The sequence below is a fragment of the Phalacrocorax aristotelis genome, chromosome 5 (assembly GCF_949628215.1).
Source record: "Phalacrocorax aristotelis chromosome 5, bGulAri2.1, whole genome shotgun sequence".
Classification (NCBI taxonomy): domain Eukaryota; kingdom Metazoa; phylum Chordata; class Aves; order Suliformes; family Phalacrocoracidae; genus Phalacrocorax; species Phalacrocorax aristotelis.
In genome coordinates, this window is record NC_134280.1 from 18,895,190 (window position 1) to 18,922,522 (window position 27,333).

At 52.5% G+C, this 27,333-nt stretch overlaps 1 protein-coding gene across 1 annotated transcript in view; it reads left to right on the forward strand.

The window, feature by feature from the left end:
- The first annotated feature begins 9,789 nt into the window (after window positions 1-9,789).
- LOC142057380 (unconventional myosin-X-like) overlaps window positions 9,790-27,333 on the forward strand; it is a 93,768-nt gene continuing 76,224 nt past the window's right edge. The window contains exons 1-2 of the mRNA XM_075093277.1: window positions 9,790-9,925; window positions 23,974-24,072. Of these exons, the coding sequence (XP_074949378.1) occupies window positions 9,905-9,925; window positions 23,974-24,072 (120 nt within the window). The 5' untranslated portion in view covers window positions 9,790-9,904. The remainder of the gene's footprint in view (window positions 9,926-23,973; window positions 24,073-27,333) is intronic.

Below are 27,333 nucleotides of genomic sequence, written 5' to 3' on the forward strand. Positions count from 1 at the left end.
TGCAGCACGTGGCAGAGGGCTGAGCCCGCCCAGGTGATGGGGTGGTGGCTGTCCCGCTTCTGAGCTGGGCCCCCTGTGGGGTGGGCAGTGCCCAGCCTCTCAGCATCCTCTCCAGGTCCTGGCAGCGCTGCTGAACCTGCAGGAGAGGAGGCAGAGCCAGTGCCTGGCTCCTGAGCATCCAGGTAGGCTGGATGCAAGCATCCAGGACTGTTTCCCGTAGGCTGCTCTGGCATGTTAGGAAACACCCCCTCTCCCATTCCCCACTCTATGGCTCTCCTTCCTCACACCTCAGTGCCCAGGGCTGCCCAGCGGGCCTTCAGTTTGGACTGGAGAGATTATGGCTCCACCCAGTCCCACAAGATCCGTGTCTCCGCCTGGTTGTCCAGCCCTTTCCATGCAGCTCCCCTGCCTGTGGCAGTGCCCCCGCTCTCGCCCTGTGATGCAGGGCATGGAGTGCAAGCAGAGCCAGCGCACACCCCTTACCGCATCAATCCCTCGGATAAGGATGGGCCTGACCTCCAGCTCCAGCAGCCAGTCAGCCTCCAGGATGCTGTGGTGGTACTCCTCCAGCTCCAGGCTTTTCTGCAGCTCCTCATCCAGGCCAGCCTGGTGCCGGCAACCTCCCATATTCAAGCTGTGCTGGGGCTGGGCCAGCTCTGTCCCCTTGCCCTGCTGCTGCAGACGCAGGATGTGGATGCGCCGGGTGACGTGACCGACCTGGGCATGCAGTGTGGCCGCCCGCTCCCTGCGGTGCAGCAGGGCCAGCAGCTCCTCCTGGCTCTCCCGCAGCCAGGCTCGCAGCACCCCAGGGGTGCAGCCTGCACCTGAGGGCTGCAGTGGGACCAAGAGGTCAGGCAAGCCCAGGGGAGAGCCAGGCTGCTGGGGTACCCTGCCGTATGGTGGAAGCTGCACAGTGCTAGGAGCCAGCTCTGCTCTGACCCGCGCTGGTGGCTGCTGTGGCACTGATGGTGATGGTGACGGTGATGGTGGCAGGGAGAGGCTATACCTGCTGCGGTGGAGACGGACCCACCGCTGGGCAAGCACTGCTGTGGTCAAGCTCTGGTGAAAGATATCAGGGACCAGCCGCAAGACCTTCACAAAGGGTCCCACATGGGCAAAGCCACACAGGTCACGCAGGCTCTGGGGGCTGAAGACCTGCTCGCTGAGGGCTCCCCCCTGCAGCAGCAGCCCCCAGTTACGCCGGTGGGTGAAGAGCTGTGCAGCCAAGTGTGGGATGGATGCTGGGGGGGGCTGCCAGGTGAGGTGGGCAGACGGCTCCTCATGCATGTACAAGTTCTCGCAGAGTGGGACCACCACCCTGGCATCAAACCTCTCCTTCAGTGTGCTCAGGTGCTGCAGGTAAGAGGCCAGCCAGCCCACGTAGCTGGCCACGTCAGGGCTGGCCGAGCCAGGCAGGCACTGGGCAAGCCTCTGCAGGTGCTGCCAGCTCTCCACCCGCCCCGAGGGGCTCTGCGGCAGCACTAGCAGCAGCACATGGTACAGGCTGCAGAGGTCAAAGCCCTGCCGGCACCACTGCACGTGCCTCATGAAGGTGCTGATCTCCCCTTCGAGGGCAGAGTAGAGGGCTTCCATGGGTGGCCACGGCGATGGAGAGGAGGCAGCCAGGTCACCCACGCAGTCCTGGGCTCTGGATGCGCTGCAAAACACAGTGCACCACTATGCAACGTACAGGCTGGTGCATGCAGGATTGCTGCGGGGGCTCTGGTTTGGATCACACGTGAGGGCTCAGCCAGCAGACGGTGCTACCAAAGGCCGGCATGCTGCTTTGAAGGATGGGACATCTGGCCAGCTCGGATGAGTCTGTCCCTGTTGCCCTGCTGGAGGGGAGACAGCGGGTGGGTGGGGAGGAGTGCGACAGGGATGGGCTGGTGCGAGAGGAGTGAGGGAGCTGGGACAGGTGAGCTCAGAGGGGTACCCCCACTTTTGCAGAACCAGAGAAGGGAGAAGCTGCTGAGTGCTGCCACAGCAGGGCGCACACTGGACTGCAAAATGATGGTGCAGTGCAGGGAGAGGAGCAGAGAGGCTGCCTGCAGCCCCAGGATATGCATGGTGTGGGGAGAGCAGCCTGGGTGCCTGCGGCCCCCCAGCTACCCTGAGGCATATTCTGGGATGGGGGCAAGTGTCCTCCTGCTCCCTAGAAGGGGTCTTGGTTGTGCCAGACCAGCCCTGCACTCTGACCAGCAGCTTCTCTCACCTCTTTGCTGTTTGAAAAGAGGTTTATCTTTACAACAGTAAGCAGCCACCCTTGCCTGGCTGGAAAACTAAAAATAGGAGGCCTGTTCCCCAAACTATCAAGTGTATTGCTTTAAACCATTTTGTGTTTAGGCAAATTATTTGCGTTTCCACTTCTGCCACCCAGGTTCAAGTATGCTCAAGTTATTTTCTCCAGCTATTTTTATTCTCTGCAGCCAGGAGGGGATGGCACATCTCTGCTGTGAGATACCACTGGCACCTGTTCACATGGCTGTGTCTGGGAAGGTTAGCTGGCTAAGGCTGTCACCATGACAAAACTGGGAACTAGTGCCGCTGGCAAAGTTCCCCTTTTCCCCTGTATGTCTAGAAGTCCTTAGCTGGACTATGCTGTCTGCTATCCAGGAACTCAAACTTCATAAAGGTAATTTAAAAAGTCCTTTTTCCTTTTCCCAGTGAGGAGGGGGTTGCGAGACCAGCACCTGAGGGTGCAGGTAAAGATGGCAGGAGGCAGCAGCACGGCAGGTTCTTCGCACAGTGGGCTGGAGGGGGCAAGAGTGGCTTTGGTTGCATTTGCCTTTTCCAAGTGTTTGCAAGTGGGTTTTTTTAAGTGTGAGTTGCACCGGTTTGGGAGGAGCAGAGCTGATGATGAAGGAGAAGATGCCTGTGCGTGAAGCCCCAGAGACCAGCTAAAGATTGGCCCCAGCTCATGGGTGCTGGGGCCTGACTCACTGTTGCAGATGCTGAGGACCGCCAGTGAGTACTGCCAAGCACCGGTGTCCCAGCACATCCCTGCCATGGTGTCAGCCCCACGTTCTCTGCCCCCTTCTGCCCTCCATCCACCTCCCCACTGTGTCACTCGAAAGAAGAGACTCACCAGCCCCAGGAGAGGCACCAGGGAGAAGAGAAAGGGCTGAGCTGGGCCCTGCTGCCTGCCAGAGGAGGAATCTGCCCTCCTCAAGCATGGACACAAACCCTCCTCCCCATGGGAACGGCAGGTTTGGACCTGTCCGTCACACCGGAGCCAGCCTTTCCTGGAGCTGGTTGCTGGCCCCGCAGAGATTGCCATAGAGCTAAAAGGGAGAGATGCAGCTTCCTCCAGCCCCTCTGCCTCACACGGGTCCTTGCAAAGGACATCCTTTCGTGGGGATGCCTGGACCCTGGGCACGGGGCACGGGCTTGGATAGCACATTTCTTCAATACAAGTGAGTACAGCTATGCACAGCCCTGAATTTGTCCCGAAGGGTTGTCTGGCCTTGGCAAGAGGGAGGCTCCTTAGCCTTGGGCAGTTTTCTGCTTGCCTGCTGCCTTGTGCTCTTCAGCCCTCCAGATCTTTGAGGTGCCTATGCTGGGACTGTTACCCAAAGGGACTATTAGGAGAAGTAAATGGTCTCTCAAGGAACTGAGAATGGGGAATGGGAGCAAACCCTCTGTTAGAAACCTGCGACAGGGACAGCATCCCTGGAAACAGGGGTCTGACCCCAACAGTTCCCTTCCACTGCCACATGGCTGCCCATGGGAGTGGGAGCCTCGACCACAATGTTTCAGCCTGCCCAGTGAGCAAGTCCTGCCTGCTCAGAGAGCTGGCCAAGGCAGTGCCCAGCCCTTCTGCCTGGCACTAGAACCCCATGGGGAGGGACCCAGGGGCCCGGGGCAGGGAGCCCTTCTCTGGGGACAGCACTGGGAAACTGCCCTGTGCCTGTACAAGGTTCCCCCATCCAGGTGCATGCGTTTGGCCGGGGTGCACCTGTCCATGAGCCACTGTGTCTTGTTGTGCAGAGGTGGCTCACATGAGCTCCCCTGCAGAGAGGGGCAATGCTGCTGTAAGGTCGGGATGGGGAAGGCTCAGCTTGAGCTCTGAAATGTGGCTGCTGAATCTCTTCCCTGCAGGGAGCAGCAGGGAGGTGGGCTGGCACCCATGGGTGTCCTGCCTCACTCAGAGTGGGCCACACAGGAGCCAGAGCAAGGAGAAGTGCTGAGCACCAGTGCTGCACAGCATTCCCCATTGCTCCTGCCATGTTACTCTGTGACCTCCTGGGCCACGGGCTGCCAGATGTGACCTTGTTGCTGAGCAGGATGGACAGGTACTTCCCCTCTGTAGGCTTCTGCAGAAAGGGGGGACCTTGTGGTCCTTGCTGTGGGAGCCCAGCTGGATGATTGCTTTCGTCTAACAGCCCCATGTCCCTGGAGGATGTCCCTCCCTCCAGCATGCAAGGTGCACCAACATCACCGGGGGTGGGAGAGGCTGGGGAGCAGCCAGCTCCCTCTGTGAGAGACTCTTGTCCCCAGGACGTACAGATGGCCAGATGCAGGAACCAGTTCCTGGTGCTCTGAACTGGGGCTGCACTTGCTTTTCAGCCCTGAAACAGACCTCAAGACTGGGCACTCTGGCAGACAGGAGGTGTTAGTGCAGCCTCACTTGCTCCCTCTGTTTGCTAACCCAGTAGCCCAGCGTTGCAGGTTGCCTTGGACTTAGAAGGGACACATGCACCAAAACAGGGCAGAAATTAGCCTAATTTTGGCTGCAGGTGCCCAGCAAAGAGAAGACCTCTCTCCTTTAGCTTAGAAATGATTTTGCAGGCTGAAGCTGTGCAGGAGAGATCAGGAAGAGGAAATGTACTGAGCTCTGGCTACCAGCACCCATCAGCAGACCTTGGCTATGGCCGGGTAGTGATATGACACCATGTAACGTCCTCAATTGCTTGCCCGGGTTTATTGTGCAGTCGGAGACAAAGACAGAGAGCTACCTGTGTCTGGTAAAACAGCCCAGTCCAGGAAGCGACTGCACCACAGCTGGCTGACACACTTTCTACAGCATGAATCCTGCAGTAATGGTATCTGTGAGCAAAGCCCTGCTTATACACTCAGTTAAGCAGAATCCATAAGGCTGTTTGTAGCAGAGCCATCTGTGACCTCCACATCATCATGCCATTAATAGCAAGGCTTGGTCTGGGTCAAACAAAAGCAGGGCAGGCTTAATAGGAGAGGAAATTAGGTGGATGTGCTTGGCTGGCCTCATCCCTACATGCTCCTGCTGTAATTATAGCCTTGTGCAGCTCAGCTCTCTTATTCAGCGATCTTGCTTCCAGGACCGCATTTCTCATGATCAAGGTGTAAAAGCTGCACACGGATGTTTTGGCCCCAAGTAAACCTGCAGCAACATGAAGGGAGCAGCAGCGGGGAACCTCAGCTCATCGCTGCCAGCAGATGTACACGTGGCCGGGGATGTGGCAGGGAAGGGAGAGAAGGGTTGGGTTAAGGGAACAAGACCAGGACCCCTATTTACAGAGAAAGCTGGAGATACCTGATTATGGGTTTGGTCTGTCCAGCATGGGTGAGTCCAGATGGGGCTGGTAGAAAGTCACAGCTAGTGCTGGCCCCGGTGGCACAGCTCAGGAGGATGCATCAGAGGCCAATGGGTGGCATGCGGTGACAGTGGGGTGGATGTGCCCAGCATCCACCCTCTGGGCCCATCTGCTCCAGCTCTCTGCTCTTGTGCTTAGGCTGAAAATGAAGGAGACATCCTGTTTTCCTGACCTACAAAGAAAGGGCAGGTCTGCAAATGGAGGGTATTTCTGCACCTAGATGGGAAAAAAGCTTTTCCCACTGTGGTCAGGCTAAGCAGAGATGCAGCTGCCCTTAGTCTGGGGTCTGTGGCGTACAAAGGCAGCACTCTGCTGCGGTGAAACGGGCTCGCTGCTGACAGTGGCTGAAGTGAGACGGGAACCAGAGGGATGCCCAGGAGAGATAAACACCCCCACCTCCCACTGTCACCCCTTGCAAGGAGGGCTCTGCCTGACACTCCCACTCTCTGGGGGAGCAGGTGCTGCAGAGCTTGGTGTGACCCTGTGAAAGCCTCTCCAGGCAGTCTTAATCACATTCCTCTGCAGCAGGGACACATCTGGTACAAACACAATCCGGTCCCCAAGGAGCCTGGGCTAATTCCTGCCACAGAGCCCCTGAGCAGCCCCAGGCAGGGAGAGCTTCAGCATGGCTTTGATTGCCACCATCTTCACCTTTCAGGGACAGGGATGGCTTGCAAGCAGGGGGCAGGAGGGGTGGCCCACAGCTTTGTGCTGAGTTGGGGCAGTCCAGGCATGAGCTGGCCTGGCCGGAGCCTGCCCCAGCCTGAGCTGTGGCCAGGCTCCCTGCAGGCTGGGAATGGGAGAAGGGAGAAACTGCCCTTTTTTTAAATCTAATTTCAAGCAATTTTAAAACTGGAGTGGGGATGGGGCCAGGGTTGTGGGGACAGCGTGTGCCCTGCTCTGTGTCCCCTTCCCCTTGCATGCGTGTGGTGTGTTGCAGGACACCACCTTGGTGTCTGGTGCTCTGCCAGGGTCAGGCCAGTCCTGCAAAGGGACACGCTTGATTTGTGGATGCTGCTTCTCAATAGGTCTCCCCCTTTATGAGAACACTCCTCTGGCTGCCCAGTGCTTTGGGCAAGGAGGGATTTGGTGGCCCTGGCAAAGCAGCAGAGCCTGCTGGCAGGGGCTGTGATGGTGGTGATGCACAGCAGAGCCCAGGTGCCCTCCCACTGCATCCGTGCCTCCCTGTGCCCCCAGCTGGGTCCAGGGTATCCTGCCTCTGCTGCCGGCTCTCCCCAGTGAGATCATCCCAGGGATTACGGCAGAGGAGATCAGTTCCCCACCCTACAAGCACGGCTCCAATGAGCCACTGGGGAGGTAGCACCCATGGCTGAGGTGTAACAGCACATTCCCTCCCAGGTGATGGGAGAGCAAGCTTGGCAGATGCTCACCACCCGCAGCGGGGCATGCTGGCCTGCCCGCCTCCCAGCCGTGTGCCAGACCCGTGGTAGAGGAGGAAATTAGGACATTGTCTGGTGTCCAGGAGGAATTCCTGCCTTGGCTTGTTCCTGCCAGTCCTCCGACGACCTTTCCTCCATGTGGAAAGCCCAGCAGGAAGCTGACTCACTGTTGCTGCCACAGCTGGGTGTGGGGCTCTGCTGCCTGCAGCACCAGAGGGCTGCTCCTTTTGTGGATGCAGGAATAGCTAATCACCCAGACCCCCCGCACTCGCCCGCCCTGGCTCTCCTCTGCCAGATCCCAGCTCCCTGCTGGCAGATAGAGGAGAACAGCCATGGCACCCTGATTTCTGTGCCATCTGCAGCCGGGCTGGCGGGAGGGCTGGGAGCTTGCCAGGTTGCCGGCATTGCTGCTGAACACACAGGCAGCATCGCTGTGCTAGGCTTGGGGGCAGGAGGCAGCCCCGAGGCGGGGAGGGGGGCTCATGGGCTGGAGAGGGGTCCGGGGCTCGTCCTGCGCAGTGGGGCCCATGCCAGCCCCCACTGACTGCTTCGTGTTCATCACGTCGCTGATGTGGCAGCTGGCCCTGGAGCTGCCGGGGTGGCAGAGGTGAGGTGCCAGACACATGGTGGTGGCAGCATCCGGGCAGACAGCAATGGTGAGCCAGCAGTCTCCTGCTTATCAAAGCTCTGTGAAGAAGCAGACGGTCGTAGCCATTCCTTCCTGGTGAGCAGCACCTAAAGAGATTTAGGAGACAGTTCCTGCTTCCAGCTGGGCTGTATGAATATAGGACTAGTGATTTAATCCTGTAACAGAAAGGAGCAAATATCAGGCACAAGTTTCCTATTAAGATTCTTGCCACCTTTCCCACCAGGCTGATGGAGCACAGGGCTGACAGCCTCAGTCACTGCTGCTGCATTTGGGGAATCCAATGTTTATTGCATGGATAGTTTGGAAAGCTATTTTGTTCAGAGGACTGGGTGGAGCCACCTTCTTCTGCCCTCTTAGAAGGTGCCTTTTGACAAGTTGGTTCTTTACCTCACCCTGGGCTTTCCAAGCCCTATTATGCCCCTGCCTCAGAGCTGCAGGGAAGTCTGTCAGGCAGGAAGAGCGACTGCTCCCTTACAGCCCAGCGATACGTGTGCTGCTTCACTGTCACCATGCTGAAAACTGCAGCAGTTACGGGCTTAGAATTTTTTTCCATGGTGTGTGTGGAAATACAACCTTGCAGCACCCTCTGGGAGCTGATGGACAGGAAAGGGAAAGCGAAAGGGAGCTCACAAGGACTCTGGCCTGGCAAGCAAGGGTAAGGCCCAAGTTCGTGATAAGTGCATTTGGGTTGCTTGGTGTGTTTGCTGGGAACAGGTTTGCTGCTAGCTTGTCACTTCATTGTCAGATCTCCCTTGACATCCAGCTGTGACTGTCACGCCTCGATGGGCAACCCACCCCTGGACGACAGGAACCATGGCCAAAGAAAGTTTCTCCGCTGGAGAAGTCTGGGAGGGGACATCTGGTGCTGAAGATGCCGGCTGGTGGAGACCCTTGGCAGGCAGGCAGAAGGAGAGGTGTGCTCCTCAACTTTCCCATGGCTTTGAGGAGCTCCACAGCCCCCTGCTGACCATCCAGAAGGGAGAGGCTGAACAGCCAAAATGGTCTGCAGAAGCAGCAATAGCAGAGGAGAAACTGCCCTCCTGCGGGGAGAAGGCTGGCTGTGGCAGAAGCAGCCCGATGACAATCTCAGGGCTGCAGAGGGAACTCTCAAGGACAGACCAGTGTTGAGTTGATCTAATCCCCTTCACTAAGAGGGTAATTGGCCTTGCGGACAGAAGTATTAGATGGGAGATAAGGACTGTAGCTAGGCTTCTGGCGCTGTCTTGCACGATGTTTTCATAAGACAGGGAAAGTGGTGCAGGTTATGCTAATCCAGTGCAAGTACAGAAGAGGTTGGATAGTCATGCCCAGAGTAGCTCTTAGTGACTTGATATCAAAATGGAAGGGCACGTGACAGTGACACGTATTAGGAAACCTTACCCAAGGGTCCAGGTAGTGAAGGTGGAAGAGGCTGGTGGGGGTGGTCGTCACAGGCATCTGTTGCAGTGGCCTAGGTGTGACAGTCTTGTGGCAGAGGTTGGACAAGATACTGCCACCTCCCTCAGAACCCCATGTCTTTTAAGTAGTTCAGACCCTCCCCCCTCACCTTTGATCGTCTTTCTTTCAGAATAAAGAAATGATTTCTTACTACTGCAAGAAACACCCTCACAGTGTAGGTACTCGTAGGGCAGTGGACTGTGATGTGGCCACACGTTTCTGACAAAGTTCACCCAGCCTGTTGCTCTCTGCTAGCTGTTCCAGATCTCAGAGACATTATTTTGAAGTGCTGTCAGGATTCCTGTTAACAGTCTCTCTCGTGGTATTGTGCTATGCTGACCTGCTGAAGGGACCCTGAACCCAAAATGCCTGCTCTTCCAGAAGATGTCTTTTGTCCTTCCAAACCCCACGCTTGGCTGCGTGGCTGTACACAGAGGTGGTCCCTCTTCCTCGCTGCATGTCCATGCGTGGCACCGGACCCCAAACCCTTCTCCGCGTCCCCCTCTTGAGATGCGGGATGCTCCCCAGGGAGCCGTCCAGCTCCCCTGCTCGAAAATGCTCACGCACAGGCCGAGCCGGCCAGACGCGCCGGAGCCGCAGGGGCGCAGCGGCCGCGCTCCCCGCGCCCCAGGGCGGTGCGGGGCGGTGCCGGGCGGAGCGGAGCGGAGCGGGGAGGAGCGGGGCGGTGCGGGGCGGTGCCGGGCGGCCCGGCCGCTCCCCGCTGCCCGCGGCCGGCGAGGCGGAGCCAGCACGGCGCGGGGCCGGCGAGTCGTGGCTGCCCGGCCGGGGCGATGCGGCGCTGAGAGCTGGCCGGCAGCGCTCGGTGCGGGGTGAGACCGCCGATGGACGCCTCCCTCCGCCAGGTGGGCAGCGGCGGGGGCCGGGGCTGCGGCGGCGGCGGGGCCGCTCGCCCGCCCACCTTGCTCGCCCCTGCCCGGGGACTGGGGGAGGAGGGGGGAGCCGGGAGCCGGGCGGAGGCCGGCCGGCGGGGTCAGGTCCCGGGGTGGGACGAGCATCGGGGTGGCGTGCCCAGGCTAGGCCCGCCGGGCGCTACCCCGGGCCGGGGGCGCCGCGGGATGCCGCGCTCCCCGCGGGGCTCGCCGCGCCCCTGCTGCCCCCTCGCCAGGGCAGCCCCCGCGGCACTTTTTTCTCGAGCGCTGAGATGCGGCGGGTTTTGTCGCCGAGCGGTCCCCAGGCCCCGCGCCGCACCGGGCAGCCCTTGCGAGGAGCCAGAGCCCGGCCGATGTGCGGTTCCGGCACTTCAGGCTGAGGGCTGCGTGCGGGAGGAGAGGATTTGTCGCATGGTAGTCATGGCTGCCCAGAGACGGCTCGCATGCTGCTTTAATCCCCTGGAGCGACTTAAGGGTCCGGAGCCTGCTCCTGCCTGTGTGTGCATGTCACATCTCGGCCCGCCGCACGTGGCACCGGGCCAGAGCCGAGCCGGTGAGGAACCGGGAAGCGGCAACGGGAGGGAGCGCCCGCCGCCGTCCTCTGCCTCCTCGCTGCCTCTGCCCAGTCACCTTCACATCGGCGGGCAGAATGGGCTCCTCCGGAGCCAGGCTCACCCCTGTTAGATGTGGGCTCCAGCCCCACGCCTGCCTGCAGTGCCCTTTCGTTGGGTGTTTGCAACAGCCTTGCAGGGAATTGCACTGCCCCGGGGTGAGGCAAGTGATGTGCAGCCTTAGTGCATGTGGCCCGGTGTCGTGCACGCCCCAGGCCCCCCAAAATTCTGCCACTTTCCTTGTGTGAGCATACACAGGTTTCCAGCCCAGCCTGATGCTGCCTTTGGTTGTGGGGGGCAGGTGGGTGCAAGATTGGGCAGCCCTTGCTGGCCCCATGGGTGACAGCGGGTGCCCATGGCACTGGCAGTGGGCATGGTTGGCACTGTGCGGTGACGGGGCCATCCTGAGGTCTGCGGCTGAGCTCTGAAAACCTCCTCTTTTGGACCAGGGGCATCAGACATCCCCACCCCTCCAACCCCCGGTTGCTTTCCAGGCCATTAATCCCAGCATCTGGCCCTTGCCATGTCCTGGGTGCAGTGGGAGAACTGGCAGCCCTCCCAGAGCAGCCTGTTGTCAATGGGCTGGAGCAGCTGATGGGCTTGGGCCTGCTCCCTCCCCAATGAAGCACTTTCTTTATCAGAACAGATGTTTTCCCAGATCTGGCCCCAGGGAGGAAGGAGTGGCTGCCCCAGGGGATGTGCGGCTGGGGCTGCCCAGCAGCATGCACAGCACATCGGCCAGGATCCTTTCAGCCATTAACTGATTAACCTGCTGCTCCTGGAAGCTTGGGCCGCCTGTATCTAATCAGATGGAGGCCAGGGTTTCCCAAAGGGCCATTTCACCAGAGCCTTCATGCCCACCCCTCTGTCACGAGGAACGTCCTGGCCTCTTGCAACAGGAGTAGCCACCAAGGAGCCTGAAACACCTGATAGGAATGAGAGGCTGGAGAGGGGATGCCTAGAGGTGTGTGTCTCAGCAAGTAGCACCGAGCAGAGAACGGCCTGCTTTGTCCAGCTCCACTCATCCGGGCATGATTCTCTGTCACCTGGAGAAACAAGGATTTCCAGGGCAGGGCTGAGGGGTAGCCCTGAAGCCAGGGACTCTCCAGGAGTCTTACCTCTCTTGTAAATCACAGGTTTAAACCCTGGTGAAGTAAAGTAGCCAAGGCTGGAGAGCTGGGGTGAGCGTGTGTGGGAAAGCATCAAGCTTTGCTTTGCAGGAAAGGCACTGGGGGTGGGAGGGGGGGATGTGGCTTCCCTGGAGTGGGAATGTTTGGCATTTGCTGCACCCCAGCCACTCTTCCTCCTTCTCCATGGGGGGTTCTTGGTGGGAGGGCAACGCCTGAGCAGAAGGGAGTTGCTCCACCTCTTTCTGCTGCAGCAGAAGCCAAGCTCGTCCCAGGGGATGCATGTCATCCCTTACAATGAATAGCTTAAACCCCAGTATGTTGTTGGTCTTGCCTTAGCAGGCTCCCATGCTGTGCTTGCAGCTTTTAGATAGCATGCTTAGCGATGTGGTCAGTGGCTGGGGTTAGGTGGGGATGCCGTGGGTCTTCCCAGCTTCCCCAGTTCCTTCCTCAGCATGCTGGAGACCAAAGGAGTTTCTGTTCTTTAAAGTTTATCTGTGGTAAGTGGCTTAGTGATGGGTTCAACCTACTTACCATCCTGGCTCTGCCAAGGGGAAACGGTTTTGGCCGGTTGTGTCTGCTTGATGCTGCTGAAGGGCTTTCCATGTGCCATGCCCTCCTCTGACTGCTGACGCCGGGGACAGTGGGTTGACAGGTTGTGTGCTGCCACTGCTCTTCCCCTGCAGCGTCCCAAGTGGGCCAGATTAGAAAGCCTTCATCCTCAGCAAGTGGTGCAGCACAAAGATGTGTGCCTCTGCTTTCTGAGGCCTGGTCTGCAGCGTGGCTCAGGGATGTGATGGATGACGCCTGTGCTCCAGCCGTGTTATGAGCAGAGGAGCCGAGGCGGTATGGGTGCCCCACTGTCTCCTTTCTTGGCTGCTGCAGCGAGTCCTGTGCCCAGACAGGGAGGAGGGGCCCTGGAGGCCAGGGCTGTGGTGTAGTGATGGATGATAGTTTCCCTGCGTGTCTGGAGTGTGGGCAGGATGTGGGGTGACACAGAGGATGTGACTCGCTCTCCAATTCCCCCCAAGGAGCAGCAATGTCGTGGCCAGGGTTAAAGGAGACACTTCTCCCATCCCGTCTCTCTCTGCTCTCCAGTTGGAGTGACCAGCCAGCACGGCCCCACAGTCAGCCTGAACTGAGCAACAGCATCCACTGGAGTCACAGATGCTGTTCTTCTGCTCATGTTCCACTGGCCTAGAAATGCTGGCATTTTAAGCATTAAACAGTTTTTCTCATTGCTGTCTTGGTAAAATGCAACGCTTTTCATCTGTGTTGTAAAATAAATCCCCCAAAGTCCTTAAGCTTTCTGACATAGGAAGACAAAGGCAGGGGGGTCCTGTGCTCTTGTCCTGCATGGCTGTGGTGGTCTGAGCTGTCCTCCCATCAGCTTGGCCTCGTCTTCACTTCCTGTCCCCCATCCTCCCCTGGTTCTTCTTTGTGGCCTGGGACATCTGCCATGGAGGTGAGGAGAGGAGCCACATCCCCCAGGGATACATGCAGACCAGTGGGGAGTCTCAGGGTCGAGTCCCTGGAGGAGTACGAGGGCTGCCTGAGCTGCCACCATGCATGCATCTGAGATGCTTTCTTGGCCCCAAACTGAGGTGGGGAGCAAGCAGCTCTGCTAGGTCTCTTTTGCTCTGGCCGCTTTGACCTGGCCGCTGCTCGGGTGTGCTGACTGCTTGATGCAACTGGGAAGTGTCTGACAACTCCACAAAGCCATCATGTAGTTTGCAGAGTGTGGCTCTTTGCTGGCCTCCTGATACTCAGCTGTATGCGCTGTCCTCCAGGTGCCTGATGGCTCCTTAGTCCTGGTGTAAACTCATGTGTGTAAGCATTCTCAGACAGAGGACATGGGTAAGGAGAAGAGCTGAAGGGACTTGTCTGTGAATGCATTTTTGCTGTGTGGAGCCTGCCTCCTGCAGTAGGTACAGGACTGGTCTGGCTTTTGGTTGCCCATGAGATGCTCACCAGCTCTGAGCTCTTAGTTGAAGCTGCCTGGCTGCATCATTCAGAGATCAGTGTCCCCAGGGAGCTCAGCTTGTGCTGGGTGGGGAGGGCTTGTACATGGCATCCTGGACTGGATTTCTCAACAGGTTGGTTTGCCCTTTCCACGCTACCTGCAGCTGGGAGGAGGTAGAGTTCCTGTGAGAAAGGAGTGTGGCCAGATGTCCTGGAGAATCCTTGCAGAGTCCTGTCTGAGACAAGTGAAATGGTTCAGCTGACGTGGATGATGCTGACCATGAGTGATGTGCTGTCTTTCCAGATAACGGTGAGGCAGGTGCCTCTGTGTTAATAACCCTTGGCTTAGGAAAATGCTGTCTTGGAAAGAAATGGTAGATAGAGCGTTGTCGTCTTCAGCAGTGGGGCTGCTCCATGAAGGAGCATTCCCACCAAGCCTCTCTCCTCCCCTGAGGACCACATGCTTCACTGACTTTCCCTGATGACCTCCTCTTGGTTTACCAGGAATATTGTGACCTCTTAGAAAAGGCGATCTGGAGAGATTGGGAAGAGACAGAGGAATATTGACTATTATATCCATGCTGTGTATCTAACTCTGAGTCAATACCAAACAGAGCAACCCCTTTCTGTTCAAGTACTCTATGTAGCTCAGCTAAAGAGAAGTACCACTGTCCTTGAAGGTATCCATGGGGCTGGTGTAGCATGGATGTTCCTACATGCAGAATCCTCCATCCCAGCTGCATCTCCCCAGAACCATTCAGAGCGAAAAAGAGGCAGATGCAGGGCAAAAGGGCCTGGCTGCCCTGTTCTGGAGCAGCAATGGCAGGGAAGAAAGCTCTTGTGCCAAAGGTGACGTGAAGAAGTGTCTGGCGGAAAAGAGGGACTTAGCTCCCTCCTTAGGGCATTTGTCTAGAGCCAGGCTGTGTGAGCTGCGACCTTGTCAGATCCTATCAGCGGTGTGAGGGTGGGCTGGCGCAGGCGCTGGATGGGAGCCCCCACGTGAAGGGAAGCCGGGTCTCCCTGGGCCAGCCTGCAGCTGCCCCACCGCTGCCTCCGAAATCACCTTGTACCACTTCTTCCCTCAGTCTTTTTTTAAACATCATAATCACAAATGTTTCACAATTTCTTATTTACTATTTTGCTTTAAGGAGAATGTGCGAGCTATTTAAATGTGATCATTAAGACTGACATTTCTGTGAGTCTGGGTTTCCTGGTTATCCTCCGGTTACACGAAGCTCTGCAGTTCTGTCTCCTCGTTTCCATCTGAGATTGCACACAGTTCAGCAGTGCTGTAGAGCAAGTCCCAGGAAAAACACCTACGGAGGGCCTGTCTGCCATGCACAGCGTCTGGGGACTCCTGGGTCCTGTCATTATAAACACAGTAATTATTGTAACAATGGAACCATTGGTGGGCTCTCTCCTAGATACAGTGATCAGCGTATTTGATGAGAAGGTGGAAATTCAGGTTAGGGACCAGGGTAATGTATTAATCCTGTTCATTCCTACTGCCTGCATCTTGAGCCAATGATGAAGATTTGGCTGAATCACACTCTCTGGAAAGGCTTATTTCTGGAGGATCCCCTGCTTTTTGCAGTTTCTTCAAGTGGTTACACAACCTTGTTTAAAATAAACCCTGCTTCATTTCTAAAGTGTCTGGCAGCTCCATCAATTTTTGGGTCCTACTTTTCTTCTTCATGAGAGTTGTTTCGTCCCAAATAACTTTTCTGTCTGCCAGAAAACATTCTCTGGCACTGGGTTGCCGACAAAGGTGAGACAGCAGGTAGCGGACCAGTGGTCTCAGTACTGCTGGCAGCTGCATCCTCTCAGCAGGGTTTATTTAGGTGAGTATGCAGGGATGGCGCTGAGGTTGGCAGCCCATGCTGGGTCGCATCTTGCTGTGATCCCCCTGCTATCAGTGTCTGGGCTAGATAGGGCAGCCCTAGCTCTGGCAAATCTACATAATGGCACGAACATTTTCACAAGTACTTTTGCATTACAAGGGATCTTTCTGAATAACAAAAATGACAGAGTTTTTTAGATTTTTCTCTGGAAGGCTTCTTTCTCACACCTCAAAGCATGGAGTAAGCAGTAAACTTCCTTGCTCCTGTTTATACATCCCAGACATGCATCAGCTCTTGTTGCATCCAAATGTCCTGGGAGTTTCTGTTCAGCAATTTGCAATCCTCTTTGAGTCTGTGACTTTCCAGAAGACATTCTTCTGTTTGAAGTGCTCCTTACATTCCTCCTCCCCTGAAGCTGACCTTTCCGTTTGGCTGTATTTTAATCCTGTTTTGTTCAAACAAGCAGACTGTGGAATCCACACGGCTCTGATGGTCCCATCCTTGTGGGTGCTTACTGATCTACCAGATGTTGGCATCTTCTGGTACTGTCAGCACTACTTTTGATTTTAGGTCCTTGATGAGAATATGAAGTAGGGCTGACCCTGCCTCTTCAGAGGTTTGTTAGGAACTCCCTCAGTCATGATTTTCCCCATTCATAACAACTGTTTAGAGATCCCTTTGCTGCTGTTTGCTTCTCAAGGGCTGACTTTTATCAGAATACTGATAAATTTTATCAGAATAATTTTATCAGAATACTGATAAAAGTACATTTTTACATGAGCAATGCCATGGGAGTCTATCACTGTCCTGTTTATCTCCTGTGCTTGGTTGCTAATCAAAGAACAAAGAAGTCTTTTTGACTAGACTTCTTTCCACATGTTGGCTGGCACTGGGCAATAATTAAAGCTAGAGTATCTTTAAGCTGGAAAAGCTGAGGGCAAAACCTCTGTATTTTCCATGGGGTTTTCAGACTAGGCAAGCTGTGGTTACTTGGGATAATTCTACTATCGTCCTTATTTAGGCTCTGACCCTTCCAGTCTCTTGGAATTTCCTCAGCATTACCAGGCTTATCAAAAATGAGTATCAGCTGGTGAGAAACTTTACTGGACGGATCTCTGGGAACTCTTGGACCTGTTGTTTTTTAAAATGTTTTAAGTCTTTTCCATTTACTACTATATGGGAAAGCACTTCAGGATCTCAGTGTGATGCAAGAGGGGTACTTTCCAGGGATGTTTATTAAAAACGTATGCACGTCTCCATCGTTATTCACAATGCTGTCATCCCCATCTAGTTGTTGGATGCTGCCACTATCACATGGCTTTGTCCCCAGTGAGTTTGGAAGAGATAATAGTGAAACATGGACTTTACCATCTTTACTGTATCCCAGCTTCTTACTTACGTGGGCTGTTTCCCTCATTTTTCCCTGCTTTTGCTCTTATTTCGGGTTGTCTGACAGTGCATCCCAGCTCAGAGGCACTCCACTTGCTTGCTATGTGGTGTTTGAGGGAAAGACACCGAGAACGATCAAACACTAGGAAAACGTCTCATGTGAAGAGTTTGAAAAACCTGAGAATACTTTATTAGTGAAATGACAAATAGGGGGAGACATGGCAAAAGAGCAGAAAATAATGGATGAGACAGAGAGGGTGGATTGGATGCCTCTGTTCCTCTGCCTCTGACTACAAGAGAAAGGGATTTTCTGCTTCACAGGGATGAGAATGATTGGTTAAAAAGTGTACTTTTCCATGTAATGTGTGAGTAGATGGTAGAACTCCACATAGCAGGGAATTATTGAAGTCAAGGATGTAGCAAGATGCAAAAAGGTACTGGAAATAATCCCAAATCATGCATAATAAATATTGCAATAGAAATGCTGTTTCAGGGCTCTCATCTGAGATTTTTACAAAATACATTGCATAGCGGCTGCTTGGAGGCAATATCCATGTCGAGGGAAGGGCAAGGATAACTCCTTGCTTACTCAGTTTGCAGCTGCTGGCTGAGCAGTGAAAGCTTTGTTGTGGCCAGGCCAGGCTGGGCTCTTGCGTGTGCAGTGTTGTCTCCTTCTCCTCAGGGCTTCTACAGAGAACGTGGGGGAAAGCTGACATTGTCGAGATGTGTCGGGTGTGTTCAGAGACAGGGAATACACATCTGTAGCTATCCAGGTTCTGTGAGTAATGTACCCTATGGAATGACTTGTTTTAATTGAAGTTTTTACGTAGTAGAGAAGGCATGGAAGTGGTGCTGGGCAGCTCCATTGACTTCTACGGACTGAACTTTAGTATGCCTTTTCAAGGCTGGTGAGAAGTTCCCTGGAGGTTGCAAACTCTGTAAGACTATTGCTCCACCTGAGGAGGGCAGTGACTCCATTGGCCATGGTGGGATTGCAGGGGGTAGCTCATCTCAAACTGAGCCTCGAGAGAGCTTGCAGTGAGGTCTGGAAGGACACACACCTGCCTCTTCCTCCTCTCTGTGCACTTTGTGCTCATAGCAAAGGGCAGCACTGAAGCATGGGAGAACAGTTGGGGGTTCACTCCCTCCAGTCTCATGGCAAGGAGCTGGTGTGGTTGCTGTAGTGGATAGTTGCTCCTTTGAGAAATTACCTTTGAGGACCAGGCATTTCCTGGGGGATATCTGAAGTTGGGAGGAGTGCAGGAGAGTGGGGCGAAGAGAAGCTGTGCAGCAGCCAAAATGGGGGAGGAGAGAGGAACAGAACAGATGGGAGGGGGAGGCAAAAGAGGGGTGGGAAGCAGTGCACATACATCAGTGACCAGAAATGACAAACTACTCTTAGATTAGATGATTTAAAATGCACAGACCTTTTCCTGATACTGCTTTTCTGCAGAGCTGCTGGTAGACTGAGGACTTTGCTCTTTAATTAGTAAGGAATGGGGCTGCTAATTGGTGGAACTAGTCTGAGTCATGGGCTCAGCCTGGGCTGCAGCTCCGGAGCAGCAGGACCCATGGCTGCAGCTTTGTGCTCAGCTCCATGCGCTGTGCTGGCTTGCAGAGGCTGCCTAGGCTCAGTGGGCTGCTGTGTGGGGAGCACAGGACCTTACTGGGTGAAATCCAGTCCCTTTTTGCTCTACAGCGTGTCATCCTTGTGTCTTACAAGGAGCAGGCTTTTGTTTCTGTTATCCCTTCTGGTGTTGCAGGTATTGTCCCTCTTCCCAGCTGCTCTGTGCTGGCTGCTGCAAGCTCAGCTGTTCTTGCTTCCATCTCTCTCTTATCTGCGGCCTCCTGGGTTGCCCTCTCCTGTCTAGCAGCTGGTCCAGGTTTTGATGATCAGATATAACCCAGGGTCTGGCTGTATGATTTCACTTCAGCCTGACATCAGAAAAACAGCAAGGTTGCATTCCTTCCCATATGGGTCTAGGGTGTCAGGGACTCCCCCTCCCCACCAATCTTGTATCCATTAGCTAAGTCTCTTTATATCTGTCCTATCACTTATTCATGATCATCTAGATCAATCTGTTGAAAAGTGCATTTATTGAAACCTGATCCTGGCTTTGTCTGGAATGCAAGGGCCTTTCTAGCCCAATCTCTGCTGTGTGGTTTACAACCACAAAGCCCATTGAGGCTGGGAAGAGAGCTGGCTTAGCACAATGCAGCTTCCAAGCCTAGGAGCATATGAATCCATCACCAGGAAAAACACAAAGCTTGGATGCCTAATACCCATTGAATGGCCTCAGTGTGCCAGGAGGACAAAGGTATGTATATATGCATTACTTAAAGCACACACAGAGATTTTTGACTTGGACTTATGGTGCAGAGGGGTCTGTTTTTAAGACACCCCTGCCCCCTGCAGAATGGCTACAGCAGTGATGGGGGATAGTTGCCCAAACCAAAGCACTGCAAGAGCCTTTTGTAGTATTGTGTTTGCAAGTTGATCTGGAGCCTGAGAACTATGTTCACTCATAAAGAAAACATCACAAAAACCTCCGATAATGGGAACAGAGTGGATAATTGTGTGCGTGTTTCATACACTGGAAGGTGTCTTCCAGCTAAAAGCACTCTTCCCCTCTGAATAACAGCTGGAGAACTGATGTACCCATCATGGTTGCAGTCCCTGCCAAACATGTCACTCTTGAGTTGTGCAGGTTTGTGCTCAAGGAGGAACGGGGCATGTAGTGCCGTCAGAGAGAGGCAGCACTGCTAACTCTGTCCTCAAATCCTGTACAGCTGGGGCAGCTCATTCTCACTTGCACCTTGGAAGAAGCCATTTCCAGAAAAGAAGAGGTCCTGGGGAAACGTGAAGATTCGAGGGTAGTCCAGACTACACAAATAAGAGGAGGGCAGGATGTGATGACTTGTTTTGGAAGTGTGGTACAGCTGCAGAGCAGTGGCTTGCTCATGTCAGTCCCTAAATGTGTCTCCTGCTGGGCTGGGAGGTTGTGGAGAGGCAAAGGCACCCGCAGGTGGAGTTCTGTGTCTTGTACTCTGGAGCTTACTTTGCCTGCAGTAGCTGGATACCTGATGAGGATGGTGCACCCGCTGATAGCTACACACTCTGCTTTAATGCATGGGTGCTTTGCTTATGTAGTCAGGGTTGTGCCCCACTTCCCTGCCTCTACGCCCTTTCCCTGGGGTACAGTGTACAGGACCTCCATTATCCCTTCCCTGCCAACACAGTATGCTGCATCTGCTGAGATGCAGATACAAGCATGTGAATGCAAGAGATAACTCCTGGTATCAGTCACTCTAAAAAAGGCACAGAAGGCCAAAGAAATCTGTGGCTTAAATTGATTTCTTGATATTATGGATACCAGGAAATGTTATTTATTTCCAAGTCTAGGACCCCAAAGTGCCAGGTATTATGTGAACAGAGAAAAATGAAATCTTCGAGTTTACTGTCCACAGTGGAAGACAGCATGATGTGGGAGTGAGGCAGTACTCATGAAACAGTACTCTCTGAATGCAAGCAACTTTATTTTCTAAATTATAACCCCATGTTATGGGATCAATTTTCAGGATTGTGCTTTTCTATGCGCTTTGTGGCAAGGCCAGTTCATGGACAGATTGTCACTGAGGCCATAGGAATGAGGATGCTGGTCTCTGTGAGTTCGTTTAGCATCCAAGCGACCTACCCTTGATGCAGGAACTCTGATACATTGCTGCTTTATTCTTTCAGTACCTGATGTTGTTGCTCCATGTAAAACCAAAACAACCCCCCTAATAAACTCCTAGTTAAAAGAAGAATTGGGAGGGGATGAGCTATTCTCATTATATAAGGGCCTCAAGTTAACTGCCTCATCAGTATTCAGCCAGCTTTATTTGATGAAAAGCAGTTACACAAAATCATCACTCGGCTGTTCCTTAGCTGTCTTTTAAGGTGTTCTCTTCAAATCAGTGATTGCTGGTTGCTTCATTTTGTTAAACTGTTTTGTCTCTGGATGTGGGTGAGTATTTCTATATCCCAGTTTGAAAACTGGAGGATTTTTACTCTTGCGCTTGGGGAGCGGGGATTTTCCCATCATCTGTGGTGCCTGTGGGAGCTGGGACCCACCAGACCTGGCAGGTCGCTGCTCTGCAGTGCTGGGCCACGCTCTGCTTTGCTGCCCTTGCTTCTCCCATGGAAGTTCACCCTTGCTGTCTGGCAGTTCTTGGAATTTTTCTGCTCAATTTAATCCTTTCAACTGATCAATGAAATGTGTGGTATTAGGGGAGAGGGGAGTGATGTGAGGGCAGTCTCTTTGGTGTCACCATCTGTTTTTGTATTTAGTGAAGGCTCCTTGGGGAATTTCATGTTCAGAAGAAAGGGCTGATGGAAGGAGATGCACTAAAACAAACTTGGCCTTTCAGGAAATGGGGGCTATGCTGGGCAGAAGTTACAATAATTTTTTGCTCTGTGGTTCCTATTCTGGCTGGTTTAGCATGATGTTCCTTTTGGAAACAACGTAAATGGGTGCAGTTATTCTACTGGGCAAAGGCAGTTGCTGTTGTAAAATCAGCTACAACATCAAAGTAAACTGGAGTAAGTAGTTCTAGGCAGCTGAAATGCCACAATGCCTGGGATTTTCATCGTGTTGCCTTCTACTCCTTAGCAGCACACAGGAGGATCTGCCATAAGCCTGTAGAAAATGCTGGAATATTGTAGAAAAGAGCTAGGTCTCCTTTTGGGAGTATTTGTTACCACCGTTGCATATGGAATTCTGCTGGGAAAGGGGACTGGGTCAGTCTGGACTTTCTGACAGTTTCTAGGTGTCGAAGATACCAGAGGGATCTCATTGTCCATTTTCCCTCTTTTTACCTCTAATGGTACATAATAAATAACAGTGTTCATGCCTGTGGAGTGTCTCTTGTGTGTCAGATTATCAACCGCCTCTACCTCCAAACTAATTTCTGAGCTCAGGAAGTGGAAAGTGTGTCTAACCTGGACAGCCCAGGCTGCAGGAGCAGATGGTGCAGGGTTCTGTGAGCATGGCATGCTCCTAATGCTGGGGTGTGTGTGCTTGTGTGCGTGCCATGGCATTGGGGCGCAGTGTGTGTGGGAGGGTGCAGGTCTGGCTCCTGATTAAGCTGCATTTGCCTGCAGGCTCTCTTGTATGTGCTCCTGGGTTACTGGTGTCTGAAGGCATTGAAACGCATTGTTGGGAAGGAGCGTTAACAATAAGTATATTAGAAAAAGTTTTCTTTCATCCCACTGTTGGGAACTCCAGGTGCAGCTTTGCTGTTCTGTGACTCTGCTCTCGATACCATAATGGTAGTAGGAGCCTTTGGTGAAATAGATAAAGACCTTCTGCGAATACATGTTGCTGTTCATATGTTTATGCAGCATTGTCAGAATGTGATTTGGGAAACAGATGATTTCTCAACAGCAATGTCTTGCCCAAATGCATCAGGACACTTTGTCTCAAGCATCAAGAGTTTCAGAAAATATAAGAGAATGTCTTGAAGAGCTCTATTATAGTTCCTTAAAATCCTTATTCAGTTCTTTGCTTACCAGCTCTCTGGGATCTTGAAACTTGAATCTGCAACATAAGAAAACATTTCTTTCTATTGCTATTGCCCATTGGCCATGAGGGCGCAATCTTTGCACACTTGGGATTAGGTACTGACCAGATGCACTGGTGCTTTTCATTCACTTGGTGAGGGGAAATTAATCTGCTTGCTGTGGAAACTCTAGAGCAGAACACAGCAGCAAAAGTAGAATTATACAGCCTTTTAAAAATGTCATTAAAACCAATTCCTTTATTGGGAGGACTGGAGGTTGGCCAATAGACACATCTTCTACAGTAAGGAAAATCCAGGGTACTGAAGTGTTTAAAGTGACTCTAGTTTTAAAAAACCCACCTAAACTAAAATAAATCATTAAAAATAGAATTAGTGTTCCACATTCTGGATAATGTCATATAGAAATACTATTGCATCTCTTCAAACATAATAAGGCTATAAGCAAAGAGGCAACGGTGCTGACAGGTTTAAGAGGATAGGAAGGGCTTTTATAATCAATAATTTAGGGGCAGAAAACAAATTAGAAAGAAAGTAGGTTTATGAATCGATGAAAAGCAGGATGGCCTTAACATTACTCAACAGTTCAGCACTTTGGCTTTTTCGCAGTACTTATCTAAGCAGCGTTTATGCGATTTCTGTGGAAAGACATGGCACAGATTAGTTTGCAATAACTGAAATGCAGTGTGACGTTATGCCTAATTCTGCATAATTGCAGGTCATGCTCTCCCTGATTTGCCTTCATGCTCCTGCTCTTTCCCTTGTAGCAGGTTCCACAGTCAGACAAGGCAGAAGAGGCTAATCCAGCAAACTGATTTCCCCTGAACTTTTTTGGTAGGTGAGCTATGAGACCTGCTCACCCTGCAGATCCCTGCATGGGTGGTACCAGAAGTCTGCCTTTGTGCTCCAGGTTGTCTTGAGAGATACTGAGCAATTTAAGATCTTGTAGTGTGTGTAGAAACTGCATATACATCAGGGCCATCGTATATACATCAGAGAAGCACTCAAGTCATATCATTTACCCAAGGAAACCCCTGCAAGAGAGGCAAAGAAAGCTCAGTGAAGTCTACTTAGCTGTTGCTGATGATTTCTGGAAGCATTTTGACTTAAGATGATGTGTGGGTGTATGAAATTGTAAACGTGCTTTATTAACATATTATTATTATTATTATAGCATGACTTTTAATGACCGGCTGTGCTAAGTTTGAAAAAAATTAAACAGTTGAAACCACTATTCTGTGTGTTTGTGTCTTTCCATGACTCTTTCTATAAAAATTCATGTTTCCTTACATAGATTTCTGCATGAAACTGATCAAAACTGCTTTTTCTTCCTTTCATGTTACGTTAAAAAAATCAAAACCAGTTTCTCTGAAAAGATAAGTAGAACTTGCTTAAAAATGTTAAGCAGCTGTAGCTTAGAAGTAGCCTCTGAATACCGCAGCTTCCCCCAGCTTTCCTTGGGTGTTTGCACCCTGTGTGCAGATCTTGCAGGCTCCAGTTCTTTCTAATGGGAGGTTTTCTGGTTTTTGCAGGGTGCCAGGGTATGGCTGCGGGAGCAGGGCCAGCTGCAGCCATGCACTGTTGGCTCAAGTGCCGATGGGAACGTGCTCTTCACCTCAGATTATGGCACGGTAAGTGAAGTTTGCACGAGACTGTAGCCTATGCCAAGTTGCAAGATGGACTGCTTGGTCTTGCATGACCTTCACGCTAAAAGGAAATGTATCAATTAAAATGCTTCAGTTCTGTCTGAAAAGTGACCCGTGCTGTTAGAAACCACACCAAAGGTCTGACAAAGGTTAAAAATAAAATATTTTTCTCTTTCTTCTGTTCATTTGTCTGCGCACTTCACTTTGCTTGGTTTTTCTTGTGCCATCTTTGAAGGAGTTGCATTAACAGACTAGCATTATATTGGCAAAATGCTCCTAGGAAGGAGCCAGCTCCACCAGCTAAGCAGGCCTTTCTGCCAGGATGTGCTTTTTTGCAAGCCATGCTGCTGTAAGGGCTGTTGTGCTCACCACTGTCTGCTTCAGCAGCTTTTGCCATCAGCCCTTTGGGTCAGGGGCACGTGGAAGTGAGCTCCCTGTGCCAGTCAGCAGTGTAAGTGCAGCAGCTATGCATAGGAAGTTCAGCAATGCAGCTGAGCTCCTCTGAGAGCAGAGCTGTCTGCCAGTGATAGGGAACAAGCCTCTTTCCTGCCCTATTTCCAGCCCTGTGCTCCTTGTGGTTCCCTGGCATGCCTGCTGCAGTGCTTGTGGAGTAGTATTGGTAGGAAGGGACCTCTGAGGATCATCCAAGTCAGTTCAGCTCCCTAACCCTGGGAAAACTATTCACTGCCTTCACTGAGATTCTTAGTGAGTCAAACTGGTGCCTGGGCTGGGAGGAGGATGGGGAAATGGGCAGGACTGTGCCCTCCAGCAGTGAGCAATTAGATCTGCTCAGCTATTTTGGTGAATGTGCTCTGCAGGCAGCTTCTTTGTTACAGAAAATTGGTCAGTTTTTTTTCTTCAGCCTCTTACCTGGCAAAGCAAGGAGGGCACAAGGGGAAAGGGGATTTAGGACTCCAGCTTGTGGAGAGTCAGTGGTAGGACTGTCATATTTTTTGGTCTTGCTTTGACAGGGCTAGAATTCAAATCATCATCATCCCTTTTTAAAGAGCCTGGTTTGATTCTCAGAGACAGAAGCTCACCTAGCAGACACATAGGTTTTTCCATCTGGTTACTCTAGTCTCTTAAATCCTTCCTCGAGGAGTTGCCTCAGTTTGGGAGTGCTGTATAGTCACTATCTCATTTTGAGAGATCACAGATTAATGCAGCAGCCTGCAGAGGGTGAACAAATGGCGAGTACTTCTGTGACTCTCCCAGACTTGCTCCTGTCTCTTCAGATATGCTGCTGTGGCCTTGGAAAATCCTCCAAATCCACCTAGCGCCGCTGAAAGGACACCAGAAATCCTACCACAGAGCCACCTGAGTGGATGCACCCACCGCCAGCCTGCGTCCATGCTAGAAAATGTGCACAGGATAATGCTAGGTGAAGTCAGAGGTCTAAAAAGGCTGGATTTGTTTTTTTTCCCTCCATGAAAGAAGAAACTGCTAGGCTGAAGGGGCATGTGCTTTATGGCTTATGCTGAAAAAGCACATGGTGATCATTTAGGGGCTTGCTTTATTCAGTGCCCTCCACAATAGCTGTTCTATGTGCTTCTCTCACCTGCTGCCTCCATTGCTTGGTAACTGTACGAGGGACTGGCTGTCTTATGCTGGCTGAAAATGCAGATGAAAACATCTTCGTTTTACTTTGGGCTGGGTGGTTCAATTGATCCCTCCGAGATTAGGATCCCTAAATCTAGTATCCTCATGTTTGCCGTGGCCCAGCGTCCCTGCAGCTCTTACACCTGTGAGGTAAGAAGTCCAGTCTTATGCTTCAGGGCTTTTGCCATTTGTTTTCATTTCCTTAAAAACACCTCAAGCAACAAATCCATCAGAAGTGTGACTTCCTGGGAGGAAAGGAGGAGCCCACACTTATGAAACACAAGATTGGAAACCACAGTCCAGATAGACCAGCCGAATGCTTTATGGATAAACGTAACTTAGATACTGAGTGGGAGCTTTGCTCCTGTGCTCAGGGTTGCACTAATGGATCAGTCTGAGGTTGAGGAGGAAACATTTCTCCCCTGCTCACTCTGGCTTGCTTGGCAATCCTCATCTTGGCTTGTCTGCCAGCCAGATTTTGCTTTATCCCTGACGGTTGCAGGGGCTTGGAGAGAGTCCTGCTCATTTTGTTCTGAGCATGGGCTAAATCTGAGACAATCAGTTAATTACTGGGGAGAAAGTAGAAATCATTGGCTGTGTTGTGACATACCTCTGTAGTATTTGGGTGGGTGTCAAGAGGATGGGGCCAGACTCTTTTGAGTAGTGCCCAGTGATAGGACATGGGGCACTGGGCACAAACTGGAAAAGAGAAAGTTCCACCCGAATATGAGGAAAACCTTTCCTGTGAGGGTGCCAGAGCAGTGGAACCGGCTGCCCAGAGAGGTTGTGGAGTCTCCTTCCCTGGAGACATTCAAAACCCACCTGGACGCGTTGCTGTGCCCCCTGCTCTGGGTGTCCCTGCTGAAGCAGGGTGGTTGGACAAGATGATCTCCAGAGGTCCCTTCCAACCCCTACCATTCTGTAAGTCTCTGATTTGATGGCTCCTTTGTTAGTTAGACTGAAAGCTGATCTTTATTATTTGGGAAGAAAAAACATCTGCTTATTAACACCTATAACTTTCTGTTTAAGTATTAACTTCTTGGAAAAGAGGCAGCTCTGCTGAGAGATCAGTTTGTCTGTGTTCTTACTTGCTTCAGGCAAAATCAGCCATCATATTCTGCTCAGTAGTGCTAGCTGCTGAAGCCAGCCTGGCTCACCTTACCTGGGGAAGGATGGCAGGGAGGATGTTTCTCCAAACTGCTCTCCTGGCAGATTGCTGGAGGGGTCCAGAAGTGAGCAGTAGAGTAACAAGAGCCTCTTTACTGGAGTGGCTGGAGGTGGAAAAGGGCCTGGCTGTCCTGGATCAGTGCAGCACCTTGTAGGCTGTAAGGGTGGAGAGTCATCGTCTCTGCATGATGTTTGTATCTCAAACCTCTGATCTCCTCAGGGAAGGGCCCTTTGACACAATCTTGGGAACAAAAAAAACCACCACATGTCTACCTCCAGGACCCTGGATGATCCCTGCAGCCTGTTGGTGATACAGAGACTGGAAACTTGTCTCTGCCCTGGAGGGAAGAGGACAGATTAAAAACCAACTCTCTTCCAATGCTGGGGAAGGCATGAAACACCTCTTCCCCCTGCTACAGGTGCCTTCCAGGGGCACAAAGACTTCCCTCCCAAATCTCAGTGGGGCTGGAGGCCCCAGCC